General features: G+C 48.5%; 2 protein-coding genes across 6 annotated transcripts in view; both read left to right on the plus strand.

The window, feature by feature from the left end:
* Positions 1–22,879, plus strand: part of LOC149371278 (sialin-like) — an 82,023-nt gene extending 59,144 nt beyond the window's left edge. For all 5 annotated transcript variants that reach the window (XM_089564961.1, XM_089564967.1, XM_089564973.1 and 2 more), the window contains 8 exons: positions 5,448–5,681; positions 7,498–7,681; positions 8,648–8,778; positions 9,155–9,304; positions 11,087–11,219; positions 12,198–12,356; positions 19,796–19,881; positions 21,508–22,879. In XM_089564961.1, the coding sequence (XP_089421087.1) occupies positions 5,448–5,681; positions 7,498–7,681; positions 8,648–8,778; positions 9,155–9,304; positions 11,087–11,219; positions 12,198–12,356; positions 19,796–19,881; positions 21,508–21,759 (1,329 nt within the window). In that variant the 3' untranslated portion in view covers positions 21,760–22,879. The remainder of the gene's footprint in view (positions 1–5,447; positions 5,682–7,497; positions 7,682–8,647; positions 8,779–9,154; positions 9,305–11,086; positions 11,220–12,197; positions 12,357–19,795; positions 19,882–21,507) is intronic.
* LOC149371280 (clathrin light chain-like) lies at positions 12,366–17,264 on the plus strand. Its single transcript, XM_089564988.1, has 2 exons — positions 12,366–15,576; positions 16,669–17,264. The coding sequence occupies exons 1-2, from the start codon at positions 15,293–15,295 to the stop codon at positions 17,036–17,038; spliced, it is 654 nt and encodes a 217-aa protein (XP_089421114.1). The 5' UTR covers positions 12,366–15,292; the 3' UTR covers positions 17,039–17,264.
* Positions 22,880–27,802: the final 4,923 nt, after the last annotated feature.

The raw sequence follows: 27,802 nt of genomic DNA on the forward strand, positions 1-27,802 counted from the left end.
TGACTGTTCGGTGCATCAGTTATTATTGGGGATTCATCTTTCTTTCGAAGTGCACTGCAGAAGAAGACATGTCCCTGGCACCAGTTTACCCTCTTCTTTTGGCTCTCCTCACTGAACCCTGGCCTATCCCCCGTCGTGGGTATGTGCCATGTCACTAAGGCAACAATAACAACATTATCAACATGTCCTTCTTTAAAAAGCTAGATTTGTAGCTGCTTACGTCTCTCCGTCGCTTCCGAGTTAGGTTCGAAAATAATGTCATCTCGTGCCTAATTGCACCGCCCCTCCCATAAGCAACGTGAACGTGTCAGCCCTTAAGAACGAGCGCGTCATTTTGCGGGTTGCGTCCGGAAGAAAAGAAAAGGAGATTAACTGCTGGCGAGGTGTTCAAAAAAAAATCACCACCAGTGTTGAAAAGACATTCTACCTCCCCATGTCAGCAGTGGTTTATGATTTATTGTCTTTTCGGGTGTCAAACACTGCAGCAGTGGGAGCACTCAATCATTTCTAGATTAAAAAGGAGGTTCACAGAAACTAGTTCCGAGTTCATGCGTTAAAATGACCCTGCAAACCAGCGTGGCTTCAAACAATGGAAAGGAAGCTGCCGCAATTTCAGAGGAAAAGATGTATTTCCGAAACGTTAACTGTGCTGTCACGCCGGAGTGAACTTGTGGTCATGGACAACAGTTTGCGGGATGTCGGTTCGCGGAAAAAAAAAAAAAGTATTTCTGCGCGGTCAGGTAAAGGAGGTCGATGACAAGTTTAGAAGCATGAAGGAACATGTGTGCTCCATCCGCTCGAAAAAATACCAACTGAGTGACTAGCAGAGCAAAGCAGAAATAAATTGTTTTTCTGGAATCTACATCCTGTAAATTTTTGTCTTTGGCTGTAAAAATGAAACATATTTGTTTTCAGGTGCGCCCGTATGGCTCGAAACAAAGGCTGGCCACTTTAAAAATGAAAAAAAAAAATATTTTCATTTTGTAAAGTAGCCAGCATTTGTTTCGAGCCATACGGAGGCACTTTGAATTAGTGCTACGTGTTTTCTGAATGGGAGGCAAAATTGAAAAGAAGGTGTGCTAGGCCATGAAGTAAAAACATTTTTAAAAAATAAAACGCCTCGTTTGCAGAATAAGCAGTCGACAATGGAAGCACGTGCACTACACGGCACAAAGATATGATGGATGGCACTAAAGAACTGAATTTTTTGGAGACCAACTTTTGTAGCTGCTGAGTAACAACAATTAATACTCCCCTCAACCCATCCCTGGGATGTTAATTAATCAAAGAGAAACTGCACAAGTTTGTTATATCAGCATATTCACAAAGCCCTGTTCTGTTCGCCTGTTAGGCGCTCAATACTGACGAAAATAAGAGGTAAACTATAGCATATGTATTCAAATGAAAACTTTTCTTACAAAATAAGCTTGCAAAAACTATTGCACGTAGTCATAAAAGAAATCGAATGCTTTATTGCACTCTTCAACATCCGCGATGCGCCGAGGCCATCAGAATTAGCGCGATTAGCTAACAAATTTTACTACCGCACTAGAAGATATTGTGTTTTACAGCGATAGCTTTTGGGCGCGCGTTCCCGGGTTTCGCATCGTTGTCGTAGTATGTCGTACTTGTCGTCGTTACCAATGGGGGTCCGTTGTCATGGGAACCACTCGCAGGGTGGTTACCGTGCAAGGAGGAAGGTATGACGTGAGCGGAGAAATGCGTAGCCGGTGGGTGGTTACTGTGGAAGGAGGGTGGCACGGTGAGATCGTAAGAAGACGCAACCGGTCGGTGGTTGCCATGGGAACCTTGAAGGCGGCGGAGCGTTGCCGTGGAAAGAGGAGAGTGTGGTGAGAGCGTAGGGAGGCGCACCAAGGTAATCCGGAACTTGATTACCGTAAAAGGAGGAGGAAGCTTACGGCGAGAGTGGAGGAATGTAGCATGGCACATATGCTGCACACGTCACGCCCGATGATAGGATCATAGGCGGCGCTGCTGTTCTAAAGCGGCGGACTGGAGAGGAAACTGCGTGGAAGACTAAAGACAGCGTCCTAGAACTATACAGATGTGAGATCCCCCTCGTATTCCCTACCACAACATATCGTTAAGTACAAATACCTCGACAGCTATCGCTGAATCTCACGTTAACCAATGTTAACCATCCTGTCAATTTTTTTTCCAACTGCAAATTTCACAGTATTTTTTTACAATGAGACAGATGAATACCAGAATATTATATAAAAAAATTGAAAAATCGAAAAGTTTAAACAAATTGGCTGTTTTATTTGCCGCCTCCCTCCTCCCCCCTTAAAGCTGCTTAAGGTCAGTGCTGTGTAGGTGCGAATTCGCTGCTTGTCCGGTGTGTATTTGCGCTGCTGTTTCGAAGGCTGTCTTCCAACGCTCGTTTCACGCTGGCGTTCGTTTAAAACGATTCGCATATGAGACAACTGCGTCAAAACTAGGTCCGAAAGCCGCTTGCCGAGAGCGCATGGGAAATTTCCCGAAGAACCGCGTGACAATGCGCAAGTTAACACCACAGCTGCTTCGATAGATCGCGCCACAGCGATAGATCGCTCTGCAGGTTGGTTTCCGGCAGCCGTCCAGGCTACAGGTCAAAGGAAGTGCTTTTTCCCGTCTGTACGTTTCATATGAATGTCACAGCGTTCCGATAAACGTCTCTCAATCTGGCACTGTACAGAATGGCAGAACATGGGTTCGACGGCGCAGCGCTGTTTTCTGACAAGAAAAAATTTAGGAAGTCTATAGACTGTCCATAGACTTCTGTTTATAAAGGTTATAGACTTTGTATAGGCAAATCCTAGAGAACAGTTTATAAGCAATACAAATGCTATATAGACAGTCTATAGACAATATATAGATATATGGGCATACACTTTTAGTAGACTTTTGTCTATAGACAGTCTATAGACTATGAATAGACAAGAATAAATATCTGTACGGAGACAATAGAGTCTATAAAAAGTCTATGGGAAGTCTACAGACCATTCTTATAAGAGTTTGTTTGTGCGCCTCTTAGCAAGGTACTGTAGAGGCTCTAAACGAATCCTTAGCAAAAAATATGGCTCCTTGTTTTTGATACTAATGTTTCCGAGATTCTGATAACGTGCTGGACGCTGCTGATGCGTGTCCGGTGCAGGCCATCCAACGGTTACAACCTCGGCTAATCACGCGATGCCAAGCTGTGCCTTTTTACGCGTAGATTCTTTTAACGATGCGCTCGCGAGTGTTCGTCCGTCCCCCGGCATTCAAGAAAAATGGGCACCAGTGGCATTTTACAGCGACAGCTGTTTAGGGCACGTATCCCGGTTTTGCGACGTCGGCGTTGTCGGCGTAACATCGCGCCACACTGGTCAGCATGCAGAGACGTAACGCATGACGTCACCTCATAATGTCACGCTGATTAGTCCAGTACCGACGTACCGCTCTGAGTGCTCCGAACACAGTGACGTGAGGAGGAACAGACTGTGACATCACGCACACTCCGCCAGAAAAGAAGACAAATAACGAATAACTGACATCTTGTTCACTAGCGATATACTTCTGAAGCTGAATCTCGCAATGCATAGTGGTAACGTTCCATGTGAGTTCTTGCTTTTAGCTCTGCATTCATTTACGCTTGGGTCGACTCGAGAGCATGGAAAATATTGCGTTTTTGGGAGGATGACGGGACAGGTGGTGCGACGTACACGCAGTTCAAATCACGCTTGGAAGTACAGCAGCCAGGATGGAGTAGAAAGAAACAAATACGGAAACAAAATTGCAGATTCGCCCACGTGAAGCACTGGGTGCAACAGCTGCTGGAGATAGGCATTCCCACCGAGTGCCCATGGAAGCACGTGTATTCTGCGGGGCTATATATTTTTTCGCTTGCATCCAATTTTTCACTCTTCTGTTGTCCTACGCTCACCACCTGGATAAGATGGATAATCTGTCCTTCCACATACGCAGCCATGTATACGGCTTTGCTATACGTAGCCACGTCTACAGTGCAGGCTTATTTTTACGAGGGTGGTATTTATTGCTAGCCAGTTGAATTCTGAAGTGGACCAAACAAAGTTGGGGCAAAAAAGCGTTGCCGCGAAGAGCTATCGTGCCAACTAGAGATCGAATTTCTGTTTTGAAAGAGAGCGTCAAGAATTTGAGTAAAACTTGCAGCATTGAAGCAATTTCGTAATCGTCTGGCTAAATATTCACCTAGGCTCAGTGTTTTTCTCTTTACTTTTTTTTTATTCACGGTACTATGCTTTCGTAAAAACCTCTCGAGGTCTCAGTTGCACATGAGTTTTTTTCGCATGTCCGAGAGCGCAGTATCCGCGCCAAATGAAACGCGAACGAGAGAATTGAAACGCAAACTGGAAACCTGAAAGATATAGTACTAGGAGATGGAATACTACGGCGGTTGACTTTCGCATCGAAAACGTACAGACCGTTCTTCCAATCCTCTTTTTGCTTTTTAAGAGTCCGGTAGCAGTTGTTTTTTTTTTAATTATATCATGCAATAACGCCGGATCAGAACGCTTTCTGCTAGAAAACCTACCATTGAAAAAATCCTGGGAATAAACTCGAATTTTAAAGATAGCACATTTAGACCGCACGCGCAAAGTACGTGCGTCGTCCGACTTGTGTACAGCGTCAGCGTGGCGGACGGCCCTGCAAACATAGCTACACCCCACACGCCACCATGTACCACAGCTCTGCCGCTGCAGCAGGGGTAGAAGCAATGTTTACGCAGAAGTAGAGGCATGTACCCCTACAAGCCAGATGGGCACGAGCATGTTACCGGGAAAACACCAGCTGCTCTGTAATTTCTGTTTTTTATTGCCTTCCGCGCATTGCTGGAACACTCTACGCAGTTCTGCCCCTACAAAAATTTCTTTATACAGCCTATAGACTGTTCATATAGTCTATAGGCTGTCTATAGACAAATCCTAGAGAATAGTCAACAAGCAGTACAAGTCCTACGGATAGTCTATAGATTTATGCTCATATACTTTTAGTAGACTTCTGGCTATAGAATCTCTGTAGATCATCCATAGACATGAATAAATATCCATAGGAAGGCAACAGAGTCAATAAGAAGTATATAGACTGTCGATAGACCATTTTTATAAGGGTGACACCGAATAAGCACGTCGCGGATGACTCATTATCAGCAGACAGCACACTATGCAGCTGTAGGGTGTAGCAGAACGACTTCGAGCTCCAGTTTGAAGCTCTATAAGCGGGAAAATATAGAACTAATAACAATAACAAGAAATAACCACACATCAGTTCAGCGCAACTAAGCCTGGACACAAGCTAAACTGCAGTTTAGCAAGCAGCGTCGCGTTATTTTGTTACTAGCGACACCACGCGGCTGTCAGGGATGCGCCGCTGGCATTGCTCATGGTAGCACCTTCTTGGTCTCCATCCTTCCTCTCACCCAGGACGGCCCGTTCGTGTGGGACCCGGTGACTCAAGGCGTCATCCTGGGCGCCTTCTACTACGGCTACATCGTGACGCCCATCCCCGGAGGACGGCTGGCTGAGCGGTGCGGCGCCAAGTGGCTCTTCGGCCTGGGCACTTTGTTCACCGGCCTGCTGTCGCTGCTTATCCCGGTGGCGGCTCGCGCAGGCGTCTCCTACCTGGTCGCCGTCAGGGTACTCCAGGGAATCGGAGAGGTACGCGAACCCCGCCCTCTTTCATTTCCCTCATCCTCTACATGGAGAACGAACGGCCGAACGCAATAGTTAGCTGGGGACTAATTCGTCAGGATCTGCGGAGCGTCGCGACAATAGTCGGTTGACGGGAAAGCCTTTTGGTTCTACTGCTTATACTATGACACCTTAGTAAAAGTCAATGAGTTCTATAGAGCTCTATGGGGGTTCCCAAAAACTGTTCATAACGGTATTGCAGCTCTGCAAAGGTTCATTCGGTTAGGTCCGGGTGGGCAGCTTTTCCTAGCGTTTCATCCCTGATAAAGCCGAGCTCAGTACCTCCATATGTGGCGGATGCCCTACCGCAAGGGCTTCACTCCAGGTAACAGTTTGCCTCCTTCTAGTGCTGCTGCTCTGCACAACGAGGTTTCTGGGTCAGCTTCTCTGCTCAAACAGGATTCTTGAGAGGAAGCTGGAGTTACAGGCAACCTCTGAACATGGGAATTAAAAAAAAGATATGTAGCCTACTTCGTCGTCGAGAGTACTTGCAAGCATGAAGTGGATATCAGGAAAGGCATTTTACTTTCATTTCGCTTTACTTGGCGTGCCGCATTGGATCACCCCATGAAGCGCGTTCGCTTTCGGCGCCGCCTGCCCTCCTACACAGTTGCCGCTCACTTCGGGCGTAACTGCGCCCGTCCCTCCGCTTCCAGCAATGTAGATTTTAGAGCGAAAGCTCTATTACTACATGACTCCCAAGGTCAATCTTGATGCGCGTTTGGCATTGTGGCCACAGAGCGCAGGCAAACCACGTGAATCGCCTAGCAGAGGCGCACCTGCACGTGCTTGCCGGCTCCGCCACTGTGACACCACGTGATTGTGAGAGGGCAACTTGGGAGAGGCACAGCTGTGCGCGCTAGTCGTCTTCGCCATTGTGATATCACGTGACTAAGATAGGGTGTAACAGCTGCTACGTCGACGGTTTCTCCTTCAGTTTCGCCATGGATGAGGCGCGCGCCGGACCAAGTGTGTCTACTCGTCCGATCATCCAGTCGATGTAACTCGCTGAGAACGTGTACTGCAGAGGACGCGAGTTAAACGAGCCGCCGAAACCAAGGAGCAACGAAAAGCTAGACTTGCGAAGCAACCGAAGTATGACCAGGAGAGGAAGACCAAACGCTTTCCCTCTGTATAACTAGGTTTAGAAGACTTGAACCTCATCAATATTTTTCCTCTCACTTCCCGTAGGAGGCGATTGTTGGGGTCCTCTCACTGCAGACGCAGGAGGCCTCACTCAGTGGCCACGCAGAGACACACGTCGGCATTTTCTCTTCATGACACTAATACTGCTTACACAGTAAATGACCGAAAGCAACCACATTAAATCTTTCAGACGCACATATTCTTATATCCTGTGGCTTTCCTCGGATACAAATGACTAAGCTATGCCGTGTAGACATCAGTGCGAGTGTGCGTCATCTTTCACCATTCTGACGCGGCGTATCACATCACTCGCATTGCCAGGCCAACATCTTCAGCAACAACAGGGTTTCTCTATCTATCCTCTGTACACCAACTAGTGAAAGCCCACACTGCCTCCTTCAGCTGGAGGATAACTATAGCACGTCGCACAAACCATAAGCTTAAGAAAAATTCTGCGACTTTCTCATCAGAACACACGAGGCGTTTGCAGACACGTTATACCTATGACAAGAGACAAGGCCGATGCGCTTACTTACTCTGCTGAGGTTGTACTCTTCATTTCTTATGACTAGAACTCTGAGAGTGTCCCGTGAGCCCTCGATGTTTATGACCCCTATCCCTTTGTCGTCGTGTGCAGGGTGTGACGTACCCGGCCATCGAGGCTCAGGTGGCGCACTGGATCCCGGTCAACCAGCGGGCCACGGCCGTGTCGCTGATCCACACGGGCGGCTTCTTCGGCGTCGCCATGGGCATGTACATCTCCGGCCTGCTGGCCGGATCCGACATCATGGGCGGCTGGCCGTCCGTCTTCTACGTTTTCGGTGGGCACCTCGCTGTTCCTGTCTCCTCCCTCAGTTTATTCACGCGGTCACGTGAACAGACGTCATTCAATTGCAAACTTCGCAAAGTGTCTTTCCGAAGTGAATTTTTGTAGGCAGAGCTGCGGCAAAACTACTTGTCGGTGTCACTGGCGTCACTGCTATCACGAACAGATCCTGATAATGGTTTCAAGGTAGCAAGACCACGATAGCGTTCACGATGGCGTAAAGGCGACATCGTTCATGAGTTGAGGACTAACGAGAAAGTATAAGAAACAGTTTCAGTGGGTCAGTTGTCGTTTACGCAATTACTATTTATGCAATGTGAATGTATTCTGTAACAAAAAGTTTCCTGCGCCTTCTTTTCTCTTCTTCATCATTGGCAACTGTCACCTGTGACGTATGAGCTTACAGCCAGTAAGAAGTGTAGCTTTCCGCTTTGGCATCAAAAGGCGAGGCTGATGTATAGCATATGGGCAGAGGAAAGGAAATAAAAAAAAATGGAGAGCACTTAAGACTACTAACGTGTTTTCGATGCGAAAACAGGTTCACCCCTATTCGCCAAGCACAACGTGATTTTGTTGCCTTCCTATTCCTCGTATCCTCGGGAGGAATTTTATTTTTCTTTGATGCCGCGGTGACGTCATCTGCGATTTTTGGAATCACTGCTGCCGACGCCTGGTTTCGTTGCCGATGAGCGATATAATGTTTTCGCATTGCAAAATAGGACCCCTGGCGGTGTTCACGACTTCGACAAAAGTTGTGCCTATTGCAGAATTTGTGTGAATCGGGAATCTCGAGCATGCACTGCTCAAGCGCACAAATGGGATTCTGTGCACAAGAGGGGTGTTAGCACGGTGCGGCGTTAGCGCCTTCTTTTTTCAGTGGCCACGCGCCTGCACTTCCGCAGCAATCGCTTGGCAGCGCCACACGCGGCCACGTAGTGAGTGCGTGCCCTGAACTACGCAGGCCTATGGACTTGCGCGTGGTTCGTGTTCTGGATCCTGTTGACGTCCAACCGGCCGGCCGACCACCGGTGGGCCAGCGCCCGGGAGGTGCGCATGATCGAGGCCGACCTCGGCGAGCAAAAGCCCACGCTGGTCAGTTTCCCTCTCCGTCACCTGCACGCAGTGTTAAACACCCGGATATATAGTATATATGCCTGTTGCCCTAAACGCCTGAAATGTACAGCTGTTCAAGACATGCTGCATGTACATCGTCCTTCAATTGGACCATTGCGTGGCATTGTGCAATTGGTTACCGCCTACAGATGTTGTAACAAACAGCTGTACCCTCGTCTATGGTCGCATGCATGTAATTTTTTCTCCTTGGGATTTTTGAACACGAAACTACTGGGACCTCTAGCAACCAAGATCTATCTTTTTAACACCACACTTTTTCCCACCGAAACGCTCCGTGCCTCGCAACCCTCGCGAACTCTGTGGAATGCGCATAATAGCTGAACTCCGCCCTTAGGCTCGCAAGACACCGTGGAGCAAGATGTTCACCTCTCCGGCCGTGCTGGGCGTGGTGATGGCGCACTTCGGCACCCACTGGCTGCAGTACGTGCTGGTCAGCGAGCTGCCCACCTACCTGGGGACCGTGCTGCACTACGAGATCGACGACGTGAGTGGTCCGACGCACGCTTGATTCCAGACAGCCGCGCTGTCTCACTTCTCGCACGTAAAGCACCTTCAAGGCCCAAACAGCAACGCACGGATATTATTTGGCGCCCATACCAAAAGAACCTAATGAACGAATCTGAACGCACACATAATTTGGCTACACGCTTAGTATGTTTAATCTACACGCACTGCTTCTTCGTGCCCGAACTAAGAATCAAGGCAAACTTGCAGATGCTCTCGCAGCGCAGATTAACCTCCAGATTACGATCTATTCACCTCCTGTACCACGGTCACTTTAAACTAAACCCAATGCGTTATCATAAGAAACCTTTGAGGCACTCATCAAAAATAAATCACAGCAAAGCGATACAGCAGTCAATTAGCCGCATTAACAAATATAGCCACTCATTATTTCCATTAGAAAATTCTCATCTGAACAAACTGTCGGGTGACATAGTTTGGAGTACTTGTATAGAAACGTAGCTTAGTAAAAATAAGAACTTTCAACTTTCGCCATATTTTTGTGCTGATGAGCCATTTTGTTTCCTTTGTTTTGCACACGTGGGAAGGTAATTTTTTTTTCATGCTGCAAATTAACCTTTGTGACGAGTGCTTGCAATGCAATTCAGTATTTTGTTTTTATTATTTTCTCTGCAGTCCCCACTTCTGCATAGACCTGAGATGGGCCTGCAGTATTTCTAAATAAATAAAATAATGCAATTTCATAAAGTTCCTTGAATAACAAAGCAGCTGTAGAGTTCTAGCGCTCTTCGCCGTAGAACGCTGTAGAATGATTGTAAAAGATAGTTTTTGGTGCCGCTTTAGCATAAACAAGTCAAATGAATAAACTGAGATCGAATTATAAGATTCCTACGGTTCCCTGCTATGCTCGCAGCCCTAACAGAACGCTACAAATGTGTGTTCTGCGAGGCTGTTCTGAAGCGTAACAAATGCACTGTTATAAAGAACAGAAAGCAGCTATGTTTTGTAATTTTTTACCAGCAAGGGTAAATTGGTTGCTAACCCAGACATTTCCACGACACCTTGTTTTGTCGCTGATTTTTTGTGTATTTGCATGGTGGGGTGGATGTTCCTTAGGCTTAAGCCAGCGGGTTCATTAAATACAGTGGTAAGCACCATTAGCACCTACATCTTGTCTTCCTGGTCACCCACAAAGAAAAAACTAATAGTTGATACTTTTGTTAGGCTGCATTTGTGGGCAACGAGAGGAACTAAACCGCATACAAATCGGGCCTGTAGGCTTCTGAAGTTAGGCGCGGAGGCTGGTCTGTGAAGCCAGTTCCAGTTACTACTACAGATTAGTCAACCAGTGGTCTCTGTTTATAACATTCATTCGCACCACTTGCCCTTTACATTGTTCGTAATGGACAAGCATGGGTTCTTCATTGAACAACCGCAGCACAGGACCTCGAAGTCTTCTCGCGGCGTGCTCTCTGAGAAAAAATTTGTGCCCTGCCCGCAGCGATCCCTCCGCAGCGATGCACATACCGAAAGCATTGCCAATTAATTACGATTTCACGTAATTCCCAATCCATTATCGGTGACGGCTGCTGCAAAGTCAGCGAAATCATTAACCTCCCAACTAGTTCACGCACTGATGTGAACTAGTTGCTTCTTGACACTCCAAAGTCACAAGCTTGGAGCGCGGCGTTTCATTCGGGGACGACCGTACACGTTGTCTTCATTGTAAAGCCCCTTTAAACATCTTTGCGAATGCCCTTTTGCGGAGTGCCCGTAAAAATCGCGTGTGTGCTGTACGCAGAACGGCCTCTACTCCGCACTGCCGTACATCGGCGCCATCGTGTCCGGCGCCCTGTCCGGGATAGTGGCGGACCTTTTGCGAAGCCGGGCACTCATGACACCCACCCATATACGGAAGCTCTTCAACGGTCTCGGTGGGTGCTTCTCCTTCTACAACCGCTGATGTATCCCGTAAACTGCGTTACGCCGAATAAAGGTCTCTCAGACGAGGTGACGCCACGGCACAAAAGCAGGCACGGGAATAACGATGAGAATGGCAATGCTTACATCCACTTAGAGGTTTAGCAGCTTTTTCTGTTAGTTTAGGAGAAGGAACAGCATCGTCATTTTTCTCAAGCTCTGTCACCTGGAGTAGTTCTTGTATCCACTTCCACGTTCACGAAGATAGTCGGACCTCTCCGTATTTTGCTAGCGCTCGCCAATACCCTCAGAGATGTATTCCCAACTACCCCCAGAAGTAGCTATTTTGTTTTTTGCACTTAAAGAGTAACTCATCTGCCTGGCGTGCCACTCCTTTAACGCAGAATAGAAGTTCGTAAAATTGCGAACTGAGCAGCGAGCTATGGAAAGAAAAACGATAGGTGCACAGTTAAGAGACATGAAAAGGGCAGAGTGGGTCAGGGAACAAAGGCTGGTTAACTAAATCTTGGGTGAAATCAAGAGGAAGAAGTGGGCTTGGGCAGGGCATGTAATGCGAAGGCAAGATAACCGCTGGTCCTTAAGGGTAACGGAGTGGATTCCAAGAGAAGGCAAGCGTAGCAGGGGGCGGCAGAAAGTTAGGTGGGCGGATGAGATTAGGAAGGTTGCGGGGATACGGTGGCCGCAAGTGGCAAAGGACAAGGTTAATTGGAGAGATATGGAGAAGGCCTTTGCCCCGCAGTGGGCGTAGTCAGGCTGATGATGATGATGATTAGAAATTCGTAGTAAGTGCAAGTTACATTGAGTGAAAGAGAGAGAGAGTGCATTGATCCTAACCGCTCTTTGCCTGGTATCTCATGTGGCCAGCCCCTTGATGAGCTAACGCGTGATGAACAGGCTGTTTATAGTTTCCGTTATAAGTTCAACGGGCTGCTCAATAAGCACCAACTTTCCCTCCCCGCACTGCCATGCAGCTCACCTGGTGCCCTCGGTGATGCTGATGATCGTGCCCGCCGTGGGCGGCTGTAATGGGCCCCTCAGCCTGGTGCTCTTCGTGGTGGCCGGAACCGTCCGCGGAGTCAGCGAGGCCGGATACATGGCCATCCCCGTCGACATGGCACCAGACTACGCAGGCAAGTCATTTAACCAAGCGTTACCTACTTGAATGATACACTCTGTACGTAGCTAACTGCTTGTCATGAACGTTGCTTTCAGCCACTTGTTCCTACGCTACGCTTGCGATTGCTATTCGTGAACGTGTACACCGAAAGCAATGTGCCATGGTCTGAGGATGTGTAGGACAACTCAGTATGGCTCGCACCAGTGCGCCGAACGTCTTGTGATCAGTAATCATGGCAGCATTATCATGTCCTTTGCTAAACGTAACTGCCACTCTTAGGGGCCACCACACAGTGCATCATCAAGAACGAAACCTGTTAAGACGTCCCCTTTTGCGGTCCGCCAGCACGTTTTTCGTACGCGGGCAGCGACGCGTGTAATGAGGGTGCAAAGTCCAAGCAGTCGCATTGTTCGAGGAAATAATTCTCTGTATTCGCAAGAATTACCTCGGCAACGATGACAGGCTCTTCAAGCTTCGCCAGCCGTTTAAATTAGACATTGTGCGTCAGGCTTGAACAATTGAAATTCATTTCAACCCAGTCCGCGCTCATTCGCCTTTGCAACCCTGCAGTGAAATGCACAAGAACAATCCGGTTGCGACCGACAGCCCCGCCGCTGTTAATGAGCTAGCAGAGTAAAGAGCAGTCAAAAGCTGCATTATGTGCCGAGTCTTGAGCCTCGCATAACAACACTCTTTTCTGTAAGCTCCTGCGCGATATCAGTGTAAGATACCAGTGCTGATCGCCCGCCCCGTCGCGCACTCTGCTGCGGTCTTTCCAGAGGCAGCAAGTAAGTTTACTATCGATAACCGTCACTGATGAGGTCACAGGACGTCCTAACGGAACACAAAGCACACAGGCGGCCCTCGTATGCAGGGCGTTCCTTGGACGATATGGAGCGGTTACAGCCGTTCACAGGAGGTCTAGCTTTGATTCAGACACTATTAAACACCTAAGCTGCAGTTTTCGGTGCTTCGACCCTGGCACATTTTGATCCAACAGTAAACGGCGCTTTGAGCTCGGATATTTTGAAGCGAAAAGCTTCACAAGGCTAGTCAACACCGCGCTTCGCGTGAGCCGGAGCCCAGATTTGCCACTTGTGCGCATGCACGAGACCGAGTGACGTCACGCACGGCGCAGGTGGCCGCCGTCGCCGTCGCCGCCACTGACACAAATAAAAATAAAAAAGACATGGCAGAAATAAAATATCACAAATAAAAAATAAATGAAAGACAAACAGTGCGCCAGGAAACACTGATATCTCGGTGGACACCCGAACCGCGCCGTAAGCGAAGGAAAATGAAAAGAAAATTGGTTTTAAGGAAAGGAAACGACGCCTGTCTCTCTCATATCTCTGTGGGTACCCGAACTGCGCCGTAAGGGCATTAAAGAAAATGAAATGAAATGAAAATTGCTTTTAAGGAAAGCAAATGCCTGTCTCTCATATCTTGGTGTACACCCAAAAGGAATGGACACCGCAGTACAAGTCTCTAAAACAACCTTCTAAGACAGCACCATATTCAATACACGCGCGTCTCCTCCTCCGCCTCCGTACAAACTTTGTATAGCTAAGACAATACGTTTCGGAAAAGTCAGAAAGCTATACCCTAAGCGTAACCGTAAGTATAACCTTAAGCGAAACCACGAGCATCGCCGCAGCTTTTCGCTTCGAGATATCCAAGCTTAACCTTAGCTAAGCTCACAAGAGCAAGGTTCCGGGCTAGTTGGTAATCCATTTAAAAGGAAGAAACAGCGCGAAAAAACACGGACACACGAAGAAACGACACACACGAGCTAAGCCACAACCAATTTTTTTTTTTTCCACATTCGTTTCGTGTGTTTTAACGCAATATGCTGAGCCTAAAGTATTATTTGCACGCTTTTAGGGATCCATTGCAGCCCTCTACTACGGCACCTCTTTCTTCCTTTCTTCTTTCATTCCCTGCTTTACCTTCCTTTAAAGTCCACCGAGATGTGAGACAGTTACGGGCCATTTTCTTGCCTCAAAAACCAATTTTTCATTTTTTTTTCGGCCAAGACATAAAAGCCTTGAAATTGTTGCGGTGACCTGCACTGGAGCAATGCGAAAGCAAAACGTCCACATATTATATCGGCGTCCGTGGCTAATCTGAGGTCCATGTACTATATCGACGACCATGGCTATTTTACGTCTAAGTGTATATTTTATCGTTTTTTTTCGAGTTTAATTAATTAACTAAATACGTGTCATCGACCAATTTTTTCCCAACGCAACATTTTATCTGTCACACTTTCATACATTTATCTTCTGAGAACGACGTAATCGTGCGAATAACATTGCGGACACTTTTTGCTAACCCCACAGAGCCATATGATACTCTCGCATTAGTAAAGCCGAAACAAAAGCACGTGGGAGAGCAATACCGGGGGATTCTGCCTTAAGTTGGGCTTGGACTAAACAGAGATAAGAGTTGTTGTCCTTAAGTTGTGGTTGTTGTTGTTGTTGTTGTCGTTGTCGTTGCTTTAGTGGCATGGCCCATACCGACGACGGGAGATAGGCCAGGGTTGTTGTTGTTAGCCTTTGAAAAGAGGCCATGGTTCAGTGAGGAGAGCCAAAAGAAGTTGGCGTCCCGGACATAGAACCATCCTCCTCTTCCTCGCTCTCTACCTGCACTGCAATAAATATTTGCACCACTGTGTCCGAAGATGACGAAGAGCTGCAGCAAACGCGCGTGAGCCCCCCGTGGTTCTCTCCACCTCGCGGGACGGGTGCGTGTTCGGGCCGCGAGACGCCGCATCGAACGCCGACACATCAGGGGCCGTACCTCGAGGGTTCGCACCAGCGACTTTCAGCTCCGCAGCGCGTTTAACAGAACCGAGTTCCGACGAGACCCGCTGAAAACGGTTCCTGTAAACCTCTGAGACGTTCGCGCCAGCTCCGCTTCCGCCGCCGCCGCCTCCGCTCATCTACGATGGACGAGTTCACACCTTTCGAGACCCACTACGACGCGCAGCAGCAGCAGCAGCACCAACCGCAACAGCAGCTGAACCACTCAATGGACGAGCTGACGAACGGGCCAGATTCGAGCGGTGCAGTCACCTCGACCGAAGGGGAGCTCAGCGTGTTCGAGGCACCGTCGAGCCAGTTCCCAGCTGATCTGCCGCCGAGCAGCTTCTCTCTGGACGAGATCCTGGGCCCCGAAACACCGACCAGGCCTCCGGCTGTGCCCCGGGAGGAGCCGGAGACGATACGCAGGTAAGAGCACAGTTTCATTCTGGTTCACCCTTTGGCAAGAATTGATAAAGTAGAAGGCAGGGAAGGGTCAGCTTAGGTATGTGCGGCGTCTGTCCACGGTAGTCCTTTGCCGCTAGGCCGGAACCTTAATTGCCGGGCACTGCGCAATTCGTTCAATTTGTCGCCCCTCCCGCCAAGGTTTGAAGTGTTGAGCTGATAGACTATTGCTGCGTTCAGCTGTGAAACGCGAAGCGTTTCGGCCGCTTCCGTACGGGGTTAACAACGTTGATACGTTACTTCAAGACCTGAGAATTCGTTCCTCTCACTTTATTAATGCGAAAGCATGAGATGGCTACGGTGACGCCGAAAGTATCCGCAAAATCTGTTGCTGGAAGTTGGTCCCCTGTGACGTCACTGGGACCCTCGTTTACCAATTAGGATAGTGGTAGTAAAAGTTTGTTTGGTTTATGGCTTAGGGGGGTTTAACTTAGCCTATCCGGGACGCCGTAGTGAAGGGCTCCGGAAATTTCGACCACTAGGTGTTCTTTATCGTGCACTGACATCGCACAGTGCACGGACCTCGCCATCGAAATTCGTCCGTCGCGGCCGGGCTCCAACCCACGTCTTCAGGTCAGCCGCCAGCGCCACAATCAATCACTGAGCCACTGCGAGGGCATGGTAGTTGATGATAGCGATGGTGATATCGATAGTGATAGCTAGTGACAGCAATGATAACCCGACCGCGGTGATCGAATTTAGATTCAGGCTAAATTCTAGAGGCCCGTGTACTGGGCAATGTCAGTGCACGTTAAAGAACCCCAGCCGCCGTGGTGGCTCAGTGGTTATGGTGCTCGGCTGCTGACCCGAAAAACGCGGGTTCGATCCCGGCCGCGGCGGAGACCTTCTCTATGGCGTCTCTCATAGCCTGAGTCACTTTGGAACGCTAAACCCCTTAAACCAAACCAAACCAACCAACCCAGGCGGTCGAAATTTTCGGAGCCCTTCACTACGGTGTCTCTCATAGCCTTAGTCGCTTTGGGACGGTAAACCCCCGTAAAGCATAACACGGGCGCCTTTTGCGATTCGCCTCACGCCGGTGTGTTTGTGGTGCAGGTGGCGTGAGGAGAAGCAACGTCTTCTAGAGGAGAAGGACGCCCTGGAGGAAGTGAAGAAGGAGGAGCTTCGGCAGAACGCGCAACGCGAGCTGGCCGACTGGTACGCTCGCTACAACGAGTCTGTGGCCAAGTGCCGCGCCGCCAACCGGTCGAGCGTGATCGGCGACTGGGCGGGGGCCAGGGACGGGCCCCCCGACCGCACGCCCGAGTGGGAGAACATCGCCCGCCTCTGCGACTTCAACGCCAAGGCGGCGCGAAACGCGAAGGACGTGTCCCGCATGCGAGCCATCATCCTGCAGCTCAAGCAGCAGAGCCCAACACATCACGGGGCGCTGGGCGGAGTCGTCTCGCCGGCCATCTCCATGTAACGAGACGGACTGAGCAGCGGCCACACCCAGGAAGAGGAGCGAGCACGACGGCTTGAGACAAGATTCTCGCGAGCGCGGTGCTCTAGAACGGACCTTTTTGTTTTACTTCAGCCGCTTTCAGTGACAGTGGTGCGACGGCAGCTGTTTCTTGTTTTTCTTTATTTTTTTTTTTGTCATTCGCGTTTGGTCAAATAAAGAAGGGGTCCGAGAGCGTCCGCTAAGACGAGGAGGGTTTCTTAGGGTCCCAGCTGCTATCGCGCACATTGAGCAAAGCGCACGGTAGCAAATCAAGAGTGTCGAGCACAAAACCTGTTAACGCTTGCGAGCTCTGTGGCACAGATCAATTCGATGAAACTGCAGCTCATTAACTTCTGTAATCATACCTTGTGAGGTGAATAGCAATCTCAACTTAGTTATCCGTCCTTTCGTTGCACCGTGATGGGCGTATTTATTTCAAGATACTGTCAGTCCGTAATGTACAGGAGTTGTAATCAGGCATACATTCCGCAACATGCGATGCTTCTTTACCGTGGCATTTCTTCATTCCCTGGTTGCGAATGTTCATGGTGCATGTTTATTCCGGCAGCATCAGCATACACGTGAAGTTCGTGATTGTTTCTTTAATCTAGCCGCATACGAGTGCTGGCATTACTTAGATTTCGGTTCAGTGCCCAGTTTTTAAGCATGAAATGCTTTTAGCTCCCGTTGTCCGCAGTGTGGTGACGTCACGCCGAGACCGAGAGCCATCATCCGGGCACTGAAATCCACTCATCTGCGCTCTGAAACGAGAACATCCGGGCACCGTACGAGACAACGAGATTTAACGAGACTCTCTAAGCCCTCCTACGCGACCGGCATGCAAGCGCCGGTTGGTCTCCAAATGAGACAAAAAATAACTGCTGCCAGTGCCTTCTCAATGTTTATCAAGATATCAGTGGAGCTGTGGGTTTGATAATGCACGGAATTATAATTTCCGATTTCTAATAACGCGTGCAAAAAGCACATAAATGCCACGTTACACTTCGTTGCCATACGTGATCCGGGGGAGAAGCGCTACGTTCAAAGGGCAAGGCATCGCGCCGAACGGGTGGTGGCGTTCCTCCCTTCCTTTACGGTGCGGTTCGGGTGTCCACCGAGATGGCAGAGAATTACTGCGCCATTTCCTTTCCTCAAAAAACCTTGCGTTCAAATGGCAAGGCATTGCGCTGAACGGGTGGTGGCGTTCCTCCCTTCCTGTACGGTGCGGTTCGGGTGTCCACCGAGATGACATTAGGCCCGTAAACATTTCATGCTTACTCTACTGTCGTTTACGGGAGAGGCAGAGATTTTTGGCCTACTCTGTGAAAACGAAATGAAAATTGGCTTTGAGGAAAGGAAATGACGCAGTATTGCATATCTCGGAGGACACCCGAACCCGGCCGTATAAAGGAGGGAGTGAAAGAAGAAAGGAAGGGGTGCCGTGGTGGAGGGCTCCGGAATGGGGATCTTTAACGTGCACTTACATCGCACGCATACGGGCGCCTTTTTCGCCTCCATCGAAACGCGGCCGCCGCGGCCGGGTTCGAACCCGGGTGCTCCGGCTCGATAACCGAGCGCGCTAACCACTGAGCCACCGCGGCCTCTAAAAGGGCCTCCGCTGTTATCAAAAACTACAGTGGGGTGTCATGAGGTGCGACAAAACAAAAGCGAGAAGAGCGCTGCCACCAGCATTAGAAAGCCTTGAAGCATGCCATGGAAAGCGCGTCGCTCTACAGTGCTTTGGACGCCAAAAGGACTGTGATATGTCTTACAACGAAAGCTGCATAATCGACGCGGAAGGTCTTCCGCGAATGAGAAGGACGGTGGAAGCTACGAAGGGTGGAGACAGGCAGCGTAGGTGCGGCCAAGGAGAGCACGATAGAAGCTTCGAGAGGAGGGCGATATTGGGTAACCTTGATTCTAGCAGACATGGCGTTCGCGAACGTCAAGCGACGGCGCCAAAAAAAGAAAGCAATACAGCGCGCAGATGTAGCAGAGCTCTTACAAATCTTTGTTATTATAATACCTGTTCTAACAGTGCGAGGCTGGTAAGGGGAGGCGAATGCGATATACCAATGCATAGCTCTCGGTTTAGCCTGTTCCCAGTGCCGCACCTTTCCCTCCAGCCGAGCTCAAGCCATGGTTCAGTAAGCGCTGGTTCGTTAAGTGAGACAGTTTGTTTAAGAAATGATGCCTTATGATAAGAAATAACGCTTTTTGTTGCCGCCGTGTCCGTCATATGGTGTGGCTCCAGAAGGCTACGAAGCATGCAGTGCTATCGCGCCCGCAGTTAGCTGCCTATTACCACACTGCCACTGCTGCTCGCAGTCGTCACATCTTCTTGCGGAATAAATTATTGCGTGACCACGCCTCTGAGTGGCATCATGTTCCTTACGAGCATATTGCGTTCTGCGGAGTGATTACTATTTTCGTGCTCGAGACATATCAAATCATGACACTTTGCAGAGCTAGTTCTATAAGCTGAAGCTGTGCGTGATTCAGAGATCAGTTAGGATCGCCGAAGAGCAAATGCGTTGCGGCAAACCGGCCGACGTTGTTGTTGTTATTATCCTCGTACAATCCGTGTTACAATCATTGTTATCCTTTGAGAAGGAAGACTAAGTCCTTGGGCTGATGTTGAAAATTCGCCTTCTTCCAGTCTTCGTTTGTGGGCGCAGGTAACGCGTAACGCACTAATTTCATGTTCGCTCTGTTCTTTTCTCTTTTTCATTCCCTTAGGAACCATACTGGGAATCTGCGTCAGCATCGGCAACACGACGGGCATTTTGGTGCCTTACATCACGGGTGTCCTGACGGAAACTATGGTACGTGTCTGAAGCGCACAACACTGATTGTTTAACCTCCCTACAAATAAGTTGAAAGCGCCCCGTTATTTCTTCTTTATAGCCATTTTTTTGTTATATCGGTACGCGACCTTGGTTCCTACTATCACATGCCGACAGGCCTTCGTGCCACTGTGCATAGAGAGGACAACAAAGCTGCCGTTTAGTGCGCCACCGATCTGCCTAGCGGGAGTTTTCAACAGGCGCAGCGAGCACCCACCACGCGTTCGAATATTCGCGTACACCAACCGAATACGACATCCTTGTCTTCAGCGAATAGAAAACAATCTTGAAGGAGTATTTTATAGAGTACAGGGAGAGACGAATTCAGAATATTTAGCTCTGTTTCTCTGCAAGCCTAAACGTCTAAAAGAGGGAACGCTGCGGCGATTTTGTCGCGACTACCGGTCATGGTTATCTTCGCCGCACGACTCACAAGCATGCAGACGACAACACTTCACCACATGGAAGGAGTGTCTTGTGGAGATTGCGTATGTCAGCCCGAAGTTCTTGATGATGGCCGCCTCCTGGTAGATGCAAACTACTTTGCACTTCCATATTACACCGCTTGGCATTGTGAAAACAGCGGGACGTCGATACCATCGAGCACACCATGCGCACTGCCAAACGGGTCCACCATCAGGGCATGCTGCGAAAACGGGAAGTAAACAGCACATGGAGCTGCTCTCGCAGTAAGGCATGTGCACCGAGGAGGTTGAAGAACAAGAGAACTCCTATGGTTCTGTAACACTCTCGAGGCGTAACACAGCGGAGCGGGCTGTGACGCGATATCACATACTAGGGTTTCTACGGGAGCTTCCAAAGAAAATAGCTATTCCTTCGTTACATCCATTATTTCGTTCCTGCGAGGTTAATACTTCAAAAGGCAAATACTTGTCCAAGAGGTCGACTGCCGTTAAACTGGCAGCATGCAGTTTCTTATTTTCTTTCCGCGTGTTCATTTTAGCGAGGTCAATGCATGGCAGTAGCATGGTGTGACCCGTCAAGATTTCTTATCTTTCCTTGAGCTTTGCACTGTTCTGAACTTAACGTAACTGTTACCGCCCCAGAGTTTCGCGCACAACCGAATGCTGCTTGAAATCAAACTCTACAGATGCCTGCCTCTACACTAAGCGGCGACAGACTGTGCCAAACTGGTTTCTGTGAGTCCTGTGTCATACAGCGTGGGCGTCGCGCTAACCTTTTCGAAACCCTCAAAGGCGTTTAGCGCTGGATGCCTAAAGGTTTATGGACTCCACTCCGATGAACATACTGGATCTGGTATTTGTTACACCAAAGCGAAAAAACTGGGTTTGTTAGGTAGTGTGTTCGCTTGGCAGTGTCTATAGGTAAAACTAGCTAGTCGTGGCGGCCGCGCTTTACTAGAAACGATATGCTAAAACAGCCCTATGCCGAGATTTCTCTGCATGCTGCAGGTGCCAGTGTGTGTATATTAACGCAGGTTTACTTTCCTCCACTGCAGTGACTGGCCTACCTCATGATGTAGATCTCGCTCTTCAGTATTAATTGTATTTTATTATCCGTTTGTTCTAAGAACAAACCTAGTTATTAAAAGTGGACTCTCGCCCGTCATTGCCCATGTTGCAGAATACGCTGGAGCAGTGGAGCTACTCCTTCTACCTGGCTGGCATCGTGGGCCTGGTGACAGGCCTGTTCTTCCAGCTGTTCGCCTCAGCCGAGGTGCAGAGCTGGGGTCTCGCCCAAACGTCGGGCAAGGTTTCTCCGCTCTCCGCCAACGAGAAGACGGCACTAAAGAGCGCGCCGGGCCCGCCGGGTTCGAGCAGCAATGGCGCGGTAGCGGCAATATTTGATGGCAAGGAAGCCAGGACTGAGCTATGACGCGAAGGTACCAACGTTCAAGGTGTACCAATGTACATAGTGCCGTCATCCTCCGTGCTTGGTCAACACCCACTCGAGTCTTGAGGGGGGCGAAACACCGAGACGCTTGTGCGTGTGTGCTACACGGCTTGTTCGACATGATTTTCGGTGTAGCTGAAACCAGTTCCCACCATCCGACAACGACATCCACCGTGGAGTGATACCTGATCTGTGACATTAAGAAAATACTTTTTTTAACGTGACGTTCTGTGGCATATAACGGATGTATGAAAGCGCGGCCTGTTCGCTTACACACACGGACATCGTGACCGCACAGCATGAATTCCCGCGCTTCTCACGACCACCGTTTACCTGTGAACGGCAACGTCCTTTTGAACTGCATCAGTAATCAACGATACAAGTTCCAGGAGAACGTCCGCTGTATGGCGCGTGTTCGGGGCGCCATCTTCAGCATGTCAACGTTTGCGCATTATACTCCGGGAACACCTGTCCTTGGAAGTCTCAGAGTGCCTGTCACACTACTTCCGGAACCTCGCATTGTCTGTGACCACGTGAAGGCCATCGGTGTCAAGCGCATTTCGATGTCATCACAAGGACGTTGTCGAACGTACGAGCTTGGGTGGTGTCAGTGCGGGCGCGTGAATTTAGGCGCTGCCGTATGTATGACTTAGGTACCGTATTTATATGGCTAAAACGAGGTGCTAACGCTCCTCGAACGCGACGACAGGCACTGTTGGGTTGTCTCGAAACATCAGTCTCAGTCAGTGCAGCCGAAGCTACAGGCGGGCCATAGGTTCGCGAACTCACCTACTGTGCTGGCGACCTCGGTATCACGCGCCAACAGGTTTTCGCGGCAATGTTATTAGCCCCTGGAGTGTGCGTGTCTGTGTGACTGAGAGCCCGCAAAAAGAAGAAAGAGATCAAGTTGCCTTTTACAGCAATCAAAGCGTGTTCTTTTGCGCGCAAACGAACGAATATTTTATCTTACACAAAGGAAGCATTCGCACACATCGTATATGCCGCGACAACTGTATACGTATGCGGCGTGCGTTGAAGTTATCACCATACCGCGAGCGATTCTTCTAAAATACAGAAACAAATTATATGTGACGATGTTACAGTGATGTGTCTGTCTTTTTGGGTATTCTTCTTGACAATTTTTACCCTTTGCGGAACAAGGCAGATGCACTTCACATCATACTGCTTCCATCAAAAAAAAATTGGAGGGGACATTTAAATTCCGCTTTAAAGGTGTGACAGGAAAGGGTAATGGGTTAATTGCCATATATGCAGAAGGTCATCATCTATTTTACATTCATAGATCCCTGGGAGTCCTCACACCACTCCTGACGCAGTGGTGCAGCGGTTATGGGATGCGCCACTGCCCTGCGATGCCAGGTGCTCCCAGCGGTGGGCCTTGTGCGGCCCAGTTTGCTCTTCCCGAGTGAGCAATAGTTAAACTGCCACCTGCCATGGTGGACAGTTTACTCACTAACCGATGGGCAGGTTGTGATGACGCTGCAAGGTCACGTGACCTAGTTGGCTCACCTGTCTTCTAGGTTGCTCTCTGGGGGACCCCCTGCCAGAGCCATGCTCGTGATTTTTCGCTCACAACGCCGACTACGCCATAACCGTGTTTTCTACGGAACGAGGCCTTTGGCATTGGGGCCACAGTTTATAATGGGAGTTACACAAAGGCATTCTAGTATAAGCAACACCGAAACTTCTTCGGCGCAACCAGTGCTCTGCGCTTCGCAGAGAAGATCGTCATTCACGGTGAGACAAAGCACTTCCGTTCTAGCGCGCTGGTATATGTAAGCAGCACTGCACGTATATCACGTTTCTCTCACTCCAACATAAAAATATGTGTGAAAGCTTATAGTGGGGAAAAGCCCCAGTTTGTCGACGTGCATGACGAAAGTCGCAACTAGGAGACCGGACCCTGTTGTGGAAATTTGGAAACATATCCTGAGAAGCAGAAGTGCAAACCCCGCAAACAGCCCGAAACAAGGGAAAACTGTTCATGTCGTCATTCATAACCGTATTTTTTTCTTTCCGCTCATTGCGCATTAACTCAAGCCACATGCTAGAGTCTAACAAAACGACAACAGGATGTGTGCAGTCAGCTTTGAGCAAGTGGTAATGCATTTCGCAAGATTCACCTTCCCACCAAACAGCGATGGACGTATGGACCTGCCGGGTGTCTTAGTGGCTTAGTCGGTAAGGCGTTCGGCTGCTGAGCTAAAGGTTGTGATATCAAATCCTGGCCCCAGAGGCCGCATTTCGATGGAGTTAAAATGCAATTTTTTGGATTGTAAACCTATTACTTCCAACAGTTTCAGGGGCTTGAGGCCCCCCGCCTAAACGACGACCAGAAGGCCTTGTCTCTTGGCGGCGTCTTCGGCCAGTTGGATGACCTTTGTCTGAGTCTCCGGATCGGAGCTGACTATGAGAACCTCCCATTGGTCAAGCGACTGCATTTTTTTCCCCTCCAGGGTGGCAAGAGGGCATTTCCGAATAATATGGTTGAGATCCGCTTTGTCGTTGCATAGCAGAAGGACAGGGTGTGATGACGCCGCAAAGTCACGTGACCTAGTTGGCCCACCTCCTTCAAGGTTATCTTAGACCTGTCACAACATATTTGAGTAATTATTGTTAAGCCTGTTCAAGGTGAGAAAATCCAGTACAGGTGAGAAGCACTATTCCTAGGCATTGGCAAGTACCATTCAGTAGACGTGTGGATTAAGTTACACGCCCCATGCTTCTTTCGTGCGGTAAGCTAGTGATGTAGTCAGCCGCCAGCGCTTGTACCGGCGCTCATGCAGGTAAATGCGCAAGGGTGCTCACAAACTGCAGCTTCTTACTGCACTGTGTGCAAGAATACGCCACACAGAGGAGCGCAGAAAAGTTAGGTATATAAGTGTGCGAGTACAGTTCAGCCTTGAAATAAAATTTGTTTTTTACAAATCGTGTCTTTATCTTACAAATTGTGTGGACTGGAATACATGTTCTGAAGATTTCACTACATGCCTTCTGTAATGGCCTCTCATACAGTCTACTCACTCTGGGCAGATAGTGCGGAGCGTTGCGACTATGTGCTCAGATGCTTATAAAATAAAGGGACTCGGTGGAAGATCTAATCAACTTTAAGCAATACCTGGAAATCTTGCTTTTTCGTCCTCAGTTGGACTTCGCTCGTCAGGAGTAGATGCAGTTATTGCTGAAAATTTTGGAGGTGATTTTTTTTCCGTACTTAGGACAACTCATGACGTTGATGGTGACGTCAAATGCCTTAATTTCCGGAAGTCCGCATCCATGAATATATGTCAACAGGCCAAATGTTGGCTTAATTTTTTTTTTTGTAGGATTGTCTGCACCCGGAACAAAGAATCGCGATGAGAATTTCATGTTATGCTGGGTGATACTGAAAACAAAAATTCTGTATAGTGGGCGCCTATGAAAGTTCGCAAAGCTCAATATTTTTGCTGAATATCAGAACTTATGCTACTTTCAATACTCTATGACTGTGGACGTAAGTGCATGGTGAAAGGATTTGTGGTCTCAGAAGTTCGTAAACAGAATAAAGAAATCTCTTTACATCATCGGTATTCATTTGTGTAAACCACATACGGCGGCAATGCCTATAGTTTCGATTTTGTTTACTAACTTATAAAAGCTGCGTTGTCAGTTAGTCTGCGTCATTAGAGCCCGGTAATCAATCCATATAGGCGAGTCTTCAAGTCTAATGAAAAGGCTCAAAATTAAATTGAGAACAGTGCAGAGAGCTATGCGGAAAGAAAAATGATAGGTGCAACACTCAAAGACAAGAAGAGAGGACAGTTTGTCAGGGAACAAACGTGATTTAATAATATCGTGGCTAAAATCAAGAAGAAATGGGCATGGGCAGTGTAATGTGAAGACGAGATAACCGATTGGCTCTTAAGATAACGTAGTGTATTCAAACAGAGGGCAAGCGTCATAGTGAGCTGCCGAGTCAGGTGTGCGGATGAGATTAAGGAAGTGTGCGGGGATATCAGTCCAGCTTACATGCCGGACAGGGTTAATTGGAGACAAACGGGTGAGATCTTTGCCCTTCAGTGGGAGCAATTATTCTGGTGGTGATAATGGGGATGATCACAGCAGTATGGCTAGTTGGTGTCTGTAAAACATGATCTCTTGTCTTGCGTCACTGTGCGCTGTTTTTCTAATCACATTCTGTCTGGAGTCAGCCGTTTTCCCTTTTCTTGATCTGCGTCCGTGCGCTGTTTTTCTAGTCACGTTCTGGCTCATGTCATCCAGTAACCAGGGGTCATGTCTTAAGAAAAAAAAAAGATTTTTGTCCGCCTTACACCTTTTCTAGCTTGGCATTGGCTCCTAGCGTGTTTAATGACGGAGCGGGCGACTGAAAGTTTTGCTCTCTACCAGTTTTGACGACGCAGAGGGTCACTATGAATGACGATGGAGCGAAATGATGAATCAGAAAACTAATAACTACAAAATACGAGCCCAGGTTAAGGTCACAGTAGTGTGTTCTTGCGAGGATGTAAAATGAATATAGATCTGAAGAAAAAGTTTAGGCCATTTATAAATGAAGCTCCTCGTGAAAACTGTCTGCAAAATCACACGCTGATGATTAAAAAAACTTTTCTTTTCCAAACCAGACTTTAGAGCGATCAGTGCGGTATTAAGAGATAGATGGTGTGAAACCGAATATGAAAGAAAAAGGAAACTGAAAGCTAAAATTGAAGTAAATAAGACCGCCAGAAAGTTTGAATAGGAGCATGAGGTCGTCAACTAAGCAGTCTTATGAGCGGAACGCTAGCAGCCACATCCAGCAAAAACAGCGACTGAATACTGGAGTACCCCATCCCAGCCACCTATTCATTCCCCTTGCAGTTTCGTTCCTTCCGAGGCACTCTCTGTGATGAGGCCTCACAGACTCACTGATTCATCGATCTGTTAAGGCGCACCCGTTTCATTTTCAATTATACGAATGGGGTTTAACCCCTTGCTTCGATGATAAGATGTTTAGCGGGAGCGCCCTTTCATCTACCGGTTAACCTTCCCGCCTTTTCTCCACCTCTTCCTCCTCCTTTTTCAACAATTTGATTTGTCAGCTTCGTGGCATTTACCATTGTCACGCTGACACCGAAATCCTGATCAAAGAAGAAGGAAAAGGTCTCGCTTTCTCCCCATTTCTTTTTCCTTCTCGGGTTTGATGTGCGTTCTGTAACTGGCGGATCCGCTACCTCTCGGCCATACTCAGAACGACCACTCAAGAGGAGAGCAACTCTTGCAAAGACAGGTCCGCGGCGTCGATATTTCACTCTGTGGCTTTTGTTCGATGTTCACGGCATTCGTGTTGTCCCGAAAAGTGCCAGTATAATAGAAGTTATTCGTAAATCAATTGGGGCATTGGTAAGATTGCAATCTGTTTTCTCTTCCTCCTTGAACGCTTGACACAGCCTTATAGATTCTTCTTGGAACTCGTAGCGTTATCTGATATTTCTCGGCGCTACCGCTATGGCCACCGCAGCTATGATGTTACTGTTCATCGGCGTGACTTTAGACCAATGTGTATGTTGCCCGAAGCCAAGACCGGTCGTTAACTTACTGATCCTCAAAAGCACGGAGGTCATGGTCGTGTCCATGAAGCCATACTGGAACGAACCAGACAACTCCTGGGCACGGACCTTGAGCAGTCACTTGTCCTGGACTAGGAATGCGCCTGGCTTTCCTCATTACTTGCTAGAAAGTCAGGAGCAGCGAAAGCAATTCGTCGCTATTGTTCCAAGTTATACGGGGAACATTAGCTACTTTGTGAATTTCGTCGAATCCAACATGAATTTTTTTCGCGACGTGCACTGGCTACTTGTGCAGGAATACGAATGTTTTGATTCCAGAGAGATGCTGTACGAGGACATACCGTCTTTCGCGAAAGTATCCGTGATTCGGGTTTGCAAGCTGAACGAAAGTGGGCCAGCCTCGTATCTGATGAGTTTCGTTAAGAACACATCGATTGTAAACAAAGGCATTGCCTATC

The sequence above is a fragment of the Amblyomma mixtum genome, chromosome 1 (assembly GCF_055824585.1).
Source record: "Amblyomma mixtum isolate Tamu chromosome 1, ASM5582458v1, whole genome shotgun sequence".
NCBI lineage: Eukaryota > Metazoa > Arthropoda > Arachnida > Ixodida > Ixodidae > Amblyomma > Amblyomma mixtum.